The sequence below is a fragment of the Paroedura picta genome, chromosome 9 (genome assembly GCF_049243985.1).
Source record: "Paroedura picta isolate Pp20150507F chromosome 9, Ppicta_v3.0, whole genome shotgun sequence".
NCBI classification, from domain to species: Eukaryota; Metazoa; Chordata; class Lepidosauria; order Squamata; family Gekkonidae; genus Paroedura; species Paroedura picta.
The window spans coordinates 29077249-29088254 of NC_135377.1; the positions used below are offsets into that span (position 1 = coordinate 29077249).

The window sequence follows — 11006 nt, forward strand, 5'->3', positions numbered from 1 at the left end:
TCATGGCCTTCATAATTTGTTCCACAGGACTGGAACTGCTACAGAGAAAGGCTCCAAGCAGCGTGGAGTCTGGAATAAGTAGCAAGAGCTGCAATGCTGAGGGAGGCTGTCCCAGGAGCTCATTCTGGGTGACACGTTTTTTCAAGGCTGCAGGTTCCAGGTTTTGAAAGAATTTAAAGGTAAACACCAACACCCTCAATTGGATTAGTAACTAACAGGCAACCCACACAAAGATCTCAAGATAAGTGTAATATGATTCCTGAGACCTGTGCTTGACAATAGATGAGCTGGTACATTTTGCACCAACTATAGTTTCCAAATCACCTCCAAAGGCAGTTCTACATAGAGCATGATTCTTTTTTCTTTAGGGATTTCTTTTTAAGTCACACCAATCAGTCCTGAAGTTACTATTGCAAGAATAATCAGGATCAGATGAGCAATATTCAGAGAGAGGGAAAGCTTATGGGCCAAATGTAAATAATAAAAAGCACTTTTGACCTCTGCAGTTACCCATTTCTTTAACAGCAGAGGAGGGTTCATTAGGACATTAGGTTAATGATTATTTATAAGGGGTTTACGTGTAAGAGCAAAATCTAGGTTTGAGGAAATCCTGGACAAAAACCAAGCACCTCACCATGCACACACATTCACATTTGTTCACAGCCTTTCTGGAGAAGGGAGTATACTGTAGCTGCCAACTCCTCTGTGCTTCCTGGTTAATGGGTCCTAAAATAAAGTGTCTCTCAGAGCTAAATGACTTTCCCTGAAATAATGAAATAAGTAAAATGGGAGGAGAGAGGGCGATTCTGCATAGTGGTGGCCATGCCAGTGCATTGCTGCAGAGCTGCATGCTCTACAGCTTTTTGTGTCTTCAAGGGGGACACATTTCAGAGTCAGATCTGCTCTGGCGCTGAAATGTATCCTTCCAGGAAACAAAGCGGCAGCAGAATGGTTCCACCACAAGGGGGGTTTAAATGCCCCGGTCCACCCTGCGGTGTAGCAAAGCCAACCGAGCCATGTTTTATCCCCTCTGGGCCTGGAAGACCCAGCTCTTCCCTGTACACATGGGCCTGCCACGGGACAAGCCCTGTTGGCCCCTGCAGCAGGCCTGATCAGTGGTAGGCCTGTAAGGGGGCCTGTCTGGCAGCTGCATAATATGGAAGCAGGGATTAGACCTGCTTCCATATGACCACCCCCTTGGCCCTTTTCGCCCGTGTGGAATCGGCCAGTGAGGGGGGAGACACAGAGAGAGAGACAGAGAGAGAGACAGAGAGAGAGACAGAGAGAGAGACAGAGAGAGAGAGAGAGAGAGAAAGAAAGAAAGAAAGAAAGAAAGAAAGAAAGAAAGAAAGAAAGAAAGAAAGAAAGAAAGAAAGAAAGAAAGAAAGAAAGAAAGAAAGAAAGAAAGAAAGAAAGAAAGTTCAGAGCTGTCCAACTTCTTTCCTTTGCTCAGGTGAATATTTATTTATTTATTTATTATTTATTTATTTATTTATTTATTTATTTATTTATACCGCCCTTCCCTACGGCTCTGGGCGGTTTACATAAAACATTTTTGAACATTCACATAGAACACTATCAAAATCAATATAACAGTATAACAATAACAACAACACATCAACTGGAACAATTAAAACGGCACTTCAACAATAACTTGACAATCCCTCAGTAAGTTCGGTCCCTCAGTCTGGGGGCACCTGTAGGTGTGATGACTCAGTCGGCCCCACCAAATGCCTGGTGGAAGAGCTCCTTTTTGCAGGTCCTGTGGAATTGTAGAAGTTCCGGCAGGACCCTGATCTCTTTGGAGACCTCATTCCACCAGGTGGGGGCCAGGACTAAAAAGACCCTGGCTCTTGTTTAGGCCCGATATGCCTCTTTAGGGCTAGGGATCCGTAGCCAGTTGGAAGTGGTGGAGCATAGAGCTCTTCTGGGGGTATAGGCAGGGAGGTGGTCTCTCACGGTAATAACGTGTTTACCGATTTCTATTCATTTTTCTGGGCTGTACAACTAAGAAGCAATATGTTTGCAAGCCATAGTTCAGTCACATCTTTTATATATGTTCAATTAATACTTCCATGTAAATATGGCTTTGGCATACCGGTGTCTTCTGTTTATGGAAATAGAGGCAGGCTGGCAGGCAGGCACTTTCAGCAACTATTGTGACTGCTTTTTTTCAAAAAGTAATACACTAGTTAGAGATGAATACAGCATTGTGCCCTCAATCACTTTCAGCAATAGAAAGAGATATTTGAATCCATATGGAAAGATCATCAACACTTTCTGCTTTGGGTCTTCTGCCAAAATACCATATACCATATGCTTTCTCCCATAAAACATAAAAGAAAAGGTGTTGCTCTGATCAAATAAAAAATAATGTTTACTAGCTTACAGCTAATGTTAAGGCTGCCCAAATCCTGCCAAAGACATTAAAACACCATCTGTAAAACAGATTTTCATTAAATCGATCAGTTTAAAGCTAAGCAGTTAGGCAGATGATGCTTTTGAACTAACCTTTCACCTTCTTAAACTGGAATTAGGTCACTCAACTTTCCTGTTGTTAGAGAGTGAGAGGTAAAGTGATATATTCAATTGACAATTCTAATATTAGAATTATTGTGAATCTATATTCAAACAATCAAAACAGTATTTATACATTTGTTAGTTTCTTTTCATTGCTGTTGTAAAGCACCCTTAAAAGTAGAAATCACTATGTAAGGGGAAACAGGAACTAAATACTAAATAAAACTCATACAAGCTACTAAACCACAAATAATTGTGGCAATCTAGTTTATTATTTGTTCTTACAGAGCTGGCTGCTGTGACTGCTTTGTACTAAGTGAAGTCCTCTTGTGGACAAGGATCATAAGTTATTGGAAGGAAGTTCGAGGATCTGTCCCCCAAAAGCAAATCATTTCACTAGCCAACCATACATATATTATATTAATCTTAAATCCAACACTTGGAAATAAATCTCACTAAAATAATTGAGCCTATTCTAAATTCCCTTAAGACTGCAGTCTTAACTGTTAATATAAAGTACAGGGCCAGATTAAGAAAGGCCCTAGGCTCATTTGTGCCCCCCCCCCCAAATCCCCACTCACCCACACAACTAAAGGAAGATGGAAGAGTCAAGAATGTTGTGGCAGAACGGGCTGGCTGCCTGGCTAATACCAAGCCTGTGGGCCCTATTACGGCCTTCCACCCCTTCCCTGGGTGGGGCCTATCTCTCCTTCTTTGTCAATCCCACCACTCACTTGAGTAACTGTCCCTGAAGGACAGCTAGATCCCTAGTGTTTTGGGGTTAAAACACTGAAACTTTGGGTCCTGCCTGGATAACTGGCAGCCATCCAGTTTTGCCTGTTTTCCTTGACTGGGCTCTCCCAATGTGCTAGTATTACCTGAGCAGGGGAGAATAAGTTTATTTAACTAATTTACACCTTAATGTTTTTAAATTAACAATCCCACCAGCACACCACCTGTGATAAAATAACACACACGGCATAAAATAAAAGAGTGAAGAAACACTTTCCTCTTTCCCTACACTCCCTTACTGAAGAAGGGAAGAGGTTCACTTTGCCATTCAAAACCTGGTCTCACCATCTGTTTCCTGCACTTCAGGAAGTGACGCTTCTTGCTGGCTGTTCTCCCAGCCTCCCCATATTTCACGTGTGACCAGGCCAGGCACTGTCCCTTGGCCTAGGTCAACCAGGGCCTTCTCTGCAGAAGGGTTGTTGTAACCTACTCCTTTGGAGGTTCCAGGAGAAACACTCTTTCTGGCTGCTCCTAGCCTCCTACAATTTCACTTGTGGTCAGGCTAAGCCAGGCCGGACCCTGCTCCTCTGGACTAAGGCAACTAGGATGTCCTCTGGAGAAGGGCTCTTGCAACCTTCCCCCTTGGAGGTTCAAGGAGGGAGGGAGCTCCTTTCCTAGTCGAACTGGTTTTCTCCATCCCTATCAATGCATGTGATCTTCTCCCTTGCCTAAGTCTCCTGGGAAGTGTAGGCAATTACAGCCTTTCTACCATCTGGCCCAGGACAGCCATTTTAGAACCCAGACCAGCTGCGCTGCTAATAAAGAGAGCTGTTTTTGAAGAATGTCTGAATCTGTATTCACCGAACCTGCATGTTTAACAGGTTGTTTAGAGCATTGCATTATGTGTAAGAAAGGCCTATGACAGTGTCAAAAATATTATACAGCTTGGCTGGAGGCCCCCTAGATTTTGAGGCCCTAAATACATATTTACACAATTTTTTGAGCACATAAGGGAACAAGGACTAAAGTTTCTGATATAACAACAGTGCAACCTTCTGAAGAGTCCCTATAATCTAAGTCCATCAATGTCATTTGTTTAGACCAGTGGTTCTCAACCTGGGGGTCGGGAATGCTTTGGGGGTCGAATGAACCTTTCACAGGGGTCATGGCAGGGAAAGCAGTTTGGCTGGGCGGGGCACTGCCACTGTTGCTGCTCCTCCTGCGGGCGCCTGTGCTCAGCCACCAGCCACTCCAGCAGTGCCTCCAGCATAGCACAGTCTCCCACCAGGAGCTCCAGGAGGTGGCACAGCTCGGCAGGATAAGAGGCAGGACTGAACTGAGAAACCCGGGGAAAAAACCTATTTATATACAATCATGAACAATGGATCTTCATCCCATTGGTCAGTTTCGGTTTAATTTCTGTGAAAGCACACTTGCATCATTTTATGGTTGGAGGTCACCACAACATGAGGAACTGTATTAAAGGGTCGCAGCATTGATTAGACTGGGGTAACTCAGTATAGGATTTCCCTGTAAGTCACTTTCACATCGTTCCTGAGGGCCATTGCACCCAAGAAAAGCTTGTGCTGTTTCTGCAGAGCACTTGACAGCTTTCCTTCAAGTAGTGCAGCTCACTCTGTTGTGAGTCCAAACACCTTCCTTTAAGGAATTATTCCTCTCCCATTTTGCCATCAGTCAAGGCACAATATTGTCTGACCGGGGAATAAGTTTTTGTCCAGTTAGTGCTTCCTTTGTAATCATGAAGGCCCAAGTCCAGAGACCTTCCTGAATCTTCTTAAAATATCCTTGACAATGTAATAACTGGTTCTCCTCTCCTTTTCCTTGAGGAACACATATAGGGCTTCAGTAAGGCCCATTATGCACGGCCGCCGAAATGGCGAATTTGGGTCACATGGAAAACGCGGAGGGGGAAGACGCAAAACAAACCAGTTATGCATGGGACGGGGCGTGGCGGCAGCAAAACCCAGAGTAACCGATTATGCATGTGGCGATCCCGGCGCTGCTTCTGGTTGCGCCCCGATCACCCGGAAGCTGCGCTTTCTTCCGCGTTTCGCTGACGCAGCTTTTTCGGCGGCATGCACCAAAGCTGCGGCCAGTTGCATCCGGCTCCGTGCGTTATCGGTGATTTTAGTCGCTGCCATTCCACCCCGAATGTGCGTTATTCCCCCCGTGCATAATGGGTCTAAGAGGAGGAAAGCAAATAAGGTCCACTCTACTGACAGAAATCCCATCTAACAGCATAATAAAGTGGATCTTAGTCCTTATCTATATTATTGCCTGTGAGTAAAGGATACTGTGCATAACAGGACTGTACAGGGGAGGTCTGGGCCCCACATATCTGCAGGACCACTTGACCCCTTATATCTGCAGGGCTCTTTGCTCTGCAGGTGCACACTTGTTGGAGATCCCTGGCCCACAGTCAGTACACCTGGGCCTAGTATGTATACATAGGATAATGCACTTTCAATGTGCTTTGGCAGCTGGATTTTCCTGTGCAGGGCCTATTATGCACGGCCGCTGAAACGGCAGCATGGAGAATGCGGAGGAGGAAGAAGCGAAACAAACTGCTTACACACGGGACGGAACGCAATAGCGGCAAAACCCAGAGTATCCGATTATGCACGTGGCTATTCCGGAGCCACTTCTGGTTGCGCCCTGGTCCCGGGAAGCTCCACTTTCTTCAGCATCTTGCTAACGCGGCTTTTTCGGCGGCATACGTTGACTCTGCGCCCGGCTGCCACCTGCAGCGGGCATAATTGGTGATTTTAGCCGCCGCCATTCCACCCCGAACGCGGACCTTCCACTCCATGCATAATAGGCCCAGAACAGGATAATCTACTTCTAAAGTGCATTGAAAGTGTATTATCTATTGTGTGCAGACTACGCCCTGGGTTTCAACCAGGACCACGGCCTTTTTGGTCCTGGCCCCAACCTGGTGAAATGAGCTCCCAGGAGAGCTGAGGGCTCTGTTGGAACTTTCTCAGTTCTTCAGGGCCTGCAAAACACAGCTCTTCTGTCAGGTCTTTGGTTGAACCCAGCAATTAAGATTGAGGGCCCCTCCCTGAGATAAGCAGAGCAACAGGCTACTCTCTTATCATCTACCCCCTGCCCACCTGTTGAACAGGAAGAGAGAGGTTAGAGGGATAATGTTTATACTGTATGTACTGGGGATTTTATTGTGGGGTTTTCTATCATGTAACCTACCACAAAGGAACTAGCTTGTGAGTGAGAGGCTATAAATTAAATAACAATAGTAATGATAACAGCAGGAAAATTGCATCAACTCATATTGCTGGTTTACGTGAACAGGTGCTACAAAATGGCTTTCACAGAATGTGGTAGCTCCTCTTCTATCCTGGTTTTCTGAACAGAATACTGTGGAGAACAACTTGCTACAAAATGGCTTTCACAGAATGTGGTAGCTCCTCTTCTATCCTGGTTTTCTGAACAGAATACTGTGGAGAGCAACTTTGCCCTAGCCAATGTAACAAACAGAATCAGAGTATTTGTGACTGGCTATGTTAAAGACACATGTTTTGTAATATGTTTTGAGTGTTTCTCAATGCAAAAATACAACATGATCTTAGAGCTTCAGCTATCTAATACTAACTTCCAGTTTTCCATATCTTTTAATTTTAATGTAGCACACTCAAAGTAGAAAAGCTTTGTTCTAGGATCTTCAATCACAGTGCTTACAACTACCAAAACACTTGTTCATTGGGCTGCTCCCCCTTCCCCAAGAAAGGCAAAAAGTTTAACTTGCAAAAATCAACTCAACAGATATTTTGCTACTACTATATAGCTTTAGCCCAAATGATGTTTGTGGAATCCTTAATCACATTGGTCTTTAAGATAATTTTTTTTAATTCCCTCAATAGTTAAGCCTTAGAAGAATATGCCACATAGTTCTGGCAACATCTATAAAGGTGCATTTCATGAACAGCTTCTTAAAATAGCCTATGGGATACCCAAAGTCTTATGCAAACAAACAGGGAAATCTACGGTGCTGTCTTTTACTCCCTCGAGTGCTAATTTTTTAAACCACTAAATCATGTTCATGTCATCTTCATATTAAAGGAGTTGTATACTAGTTACAATTTATAATATGAAACAAATGTTCCTTGATCCATTTTTCAAAATAAGGGCGGGTCAAGGAAAGATTTGACAATAGTGCTAATATCATTTGCTTGACAATGAAAGAGTCTCCTCTTCTAGTAAGCATCAGAGAAGCTGAAACTTCACATTGGTTACACAGAAATGACTTCAGACTTCATGTGAAAATTCAGAATTGTTTTAGAGATTCATAAAGATTGTAGGTCTGTAAAGCTGTGATCTATTCACCTTCCACGAAAAGCTTCCTGCACGTTGAATCACCAAATGAACATTTTTATTCTACCTACAACGGGGAAGAGCAAGCAGTGGGCAAAGCCTTCAGCAGTCTGCCTGCAAGGAGAGATGCATTCCATCCTAGGTGGGTCAAGTGGAGGTCATTTCAGAGCATGCCATTACGCACATGAAGGCCAGCTTGAGCTAATGTGCAAAGGGCCGAAAAGAAAAGGCTGAAGGCCAAGTATTTGCTAAAAAGAACAGAAATCCCTGTCAAGGAAAAAAGACGACAATTTGGTCTCTTGTTTGATTCAAAACCCAGAAGCACAACTGTCTCACCCACAGCAGCTGGTTTCCCTCTCACCTTTCTAGCTTTTGCCTTAGACTAACTTATTCTTCTAGGATTCTCCTATGACAGTCCATTTACACGAGGTCAAGCCTATATGCCTTAGGAAAAGGATTACATTGTTGATATAAAGAACTGATAACATTTATATTTAAAAAATGCAACATTCTTCTGGAGGAAGGTATGAATTTAAATATACTGTAATTCAGCTAGCCATCTACAATGCAAACTACAAAATCAGCTCTGTGTCTGCTTTTCATTTTGATATTTTATTTTAAACAGAGAAGAGATAACTATGGAAAGTTTGCCTATCTTCACTAAAATCAAAATTCCTATATGGTTTTAGCTTTTAAAAACGTTCCTGTATTTCAGTGGGATATAAGGAAACACAGAATTATTCAGCAACTATTTCCTAACTGTAAATAATTACAGTTTATTGCACACAAAAATCAGACATTAGGTTTGTACCTCTATTTAAAAGATGGTTTATACAAATAGCTTCCAATATCCTTTGGACTGTAAATCAGAGGAGAGAGAATTCTTAACAGATCTGTGTATAAACCAAGAATATCAAGGCACTTTACAAATCCTATCTAGTAATTAAGGTCTGGAAAAAGTCACAGCTTGTGGGGGAGCATAAATGTTAGTCGTCATTCCCACATACACCCAGCATAAGTTTTTCCAAGCCAGATAAAAATACATTGACCATTATGCTAACATCAGTCTGTACCACACTGTCACACTGCTAAAAAAATAAATCATTACTGACTTCTAAAAGAATGGTCACCCAAAAGATGACAAAGTTTACTTCTGAATGTTCATGGTAAAAATGTGGTGTATGAGTCTGTGTTTGCCATACACATTAAAGTTGCACACTTTGGTTGGAATCATTTACAGTTCCTCACTGTCAAGAAAACACCCTCTTCATTGTACAAAACATGGGATAATCATCATTACTTCAAATATCCAGAAAGGCTGTCAGTTAAAAGTTAGCGGGTACGTCAAAACAGACTGAAAATTCACTCATCCGTAAACAACTTTAGTTGCATCACTTTTGTTTTGGAATTAAGAATTTCAAAGAAAGGCACAGCTAAGTGAGCTGTAAGTAAAGCAACAAAACTTTCTCATGAGCATTTCTCATGAGCCCATCACTGTTGTCGCTGATTTGACTATGAATATATTCAATCTGCAGATTACTTAACACTTCATACTGCTAGCATTTCAAACTTTCTCCCATTCGTAGGCCAATTTAAATTGCTGGTGGATGCTTACCTTGTAAAGTTTCAGGGCTGCCTCATGCCTGTGATTGGTGGCGTGTAAGCGCAATTTATCCACACTGTTGGTGTAGTAGTCACAGGCGTTACATTTGAGGTGAACAGGGTTGCCAATGGCAATGCACTTCAGCCTCCACTCATTAGTTTTGCCTCCTTCTTTAATGTGAGCCACCAGTTGATATTTCTGCATGTGTTTGTCAGTCTTGCAGTGGAGCTGGAAGTTGGCTTTGAGCTGCGTGTTGTAGTTACAGAGCTTGCATTGGTAGATGTCTCCAATTACAGCCCTCCACTCCTCTTCGGGGAGAGATCGTTCATTGCTCACATGCACACTTAGGGCCTCCAGGCTGTCAGAGGTGAATTTGTTGCAAACAGCACACTGGAATAGCTTCAGCGCTGGGTCACTGATATAAGGTGACAGCTCTCCTGCAGTAAGGAGGGACAGGTCATCACCCATTAGCTGACCACTGGCAAGCCGGATTTCAGGTGGCAGCTCATTATTTACTACAGGGAAAAAAATTAAGAGGGAAAGTAGAAACCAGAAAGCATAGAGTGCAAACACATACACACACATACAAAGGAATCTATAAAATAAAGCCTTGAGAAGGGGCTTGCTTTCTCTAGAGCTTAAACTATAAAAAAGCTGTAATAGGATTGAATCAGGATCAATTACAATCATCCCTTTCAACTTCTAAATTCCCTCATCAGATAGCTTTAATTACTCCTACTGGGCATGATGTCATTCTGGAATTTGTATTTTCAAAGGCATGAGAGTTGATCAATAACATAACAAAACAGCAAGGCTTTTGCAATTTAAAAGCTTAGATTAACACACTATACTAATTGTAGCTTCATTATATCCTTTAAATGCTGCTAATTGTTTTATATATGACATGTACATACACATACAAAAAAACAGGAATCAGGTAGATGTGGACTTGTCTGTTATCAACTACGTTCAAATAATATAGTATATTGCATTGATATGAAAACTGTTCCTGAGAAACAGCATAAACCTTGGTCTTGGTTCTAGTTAATCGCATACTCCTGTTTTAAGGCATCACAAATTGCTGGTGGATGCAGTGCTAAGTAGCAGCTAGGAGTCCCTGATACAAAAGTCACCTCAATCATGAATCTGTGAGGTGACCTTAGGCAACCCACAATCTGAATTATGGCAATAATAATGCTGGCTCCCCTACATGATTTCTTGTTAAGATTACTGAACTAATGTAGATGAGGTGCTTTCAACAAATTATGTACTTTCTAAGTTTCATTATTTCTTACGTGTTTAATAACTATCCACTTATCATGCAGATCAATATGATTATTATATTCATGGCACGATAGTTATAAGTGAACTTGTGATACAACTATCTCAGTTACACCTCTGGGGTAGGCAGAAGTTATTACCAAAAGAGAGATTACTGTCACAAAAAAAATGCATTTGTGATGTTTGCAAACAATAAAATGTCAGAAAACTATTTTCTATTTTTTCTTTACTCTCATATGCATGCGTGTGTGTGAGTGGAAGATGTTTGTTTCAGGACTCACGGGCAAAGAACAGCATATGACTATAAACAGACAAGAATCTAGGGAAGGGATTAAGCAGGTGAAGCATGTGAGTTCCCTAAGCCCACCCCACCCCCGCCCTCCCTTTAACTAAGCTAACAGTATCCCCATTCGTATATTCTATAGAGACTATGCTGTTGTGGATTTAGCGGAGTAAACCATTCAAGGAGATAACTGTACTAAAACTATAAAAGCAGCCACTATGATTATCATCACATTAT

General features: G+C 42.2%; 1 protein-coding gene across 18 annotated transcripts in view; it reads right to left on the reverse strand.

The window, feature by feature from the left end:
* ZFHX4 (zinc finger homeobox 4) overlaps positions 1-11006 on the reverse strand; it is a 201753-nt gene that overhangs the window by 157592 nt on the left and 33155 nt on the right. For 17 of the 18 annotated variants that reach the window (XR_013234077.1, XM_077352086.1, XM_077352091.1 and 14 more), the window contains exon 3: positions 9218-9720. Coding sequence is in view for 17 of the 18 variants with exons in the window: in XM_077352086.1 (XP_077208201.1) it covers positions 9218-9720 (503 nt within the window). In the remaining variant the exon portion in view is untranslated. The remainder of the gene's footprint in view (positions 1-9217; positions 9721-11006) is intronic. The other variant, XM_077352098.1, reaches the window with a different exon arrangement.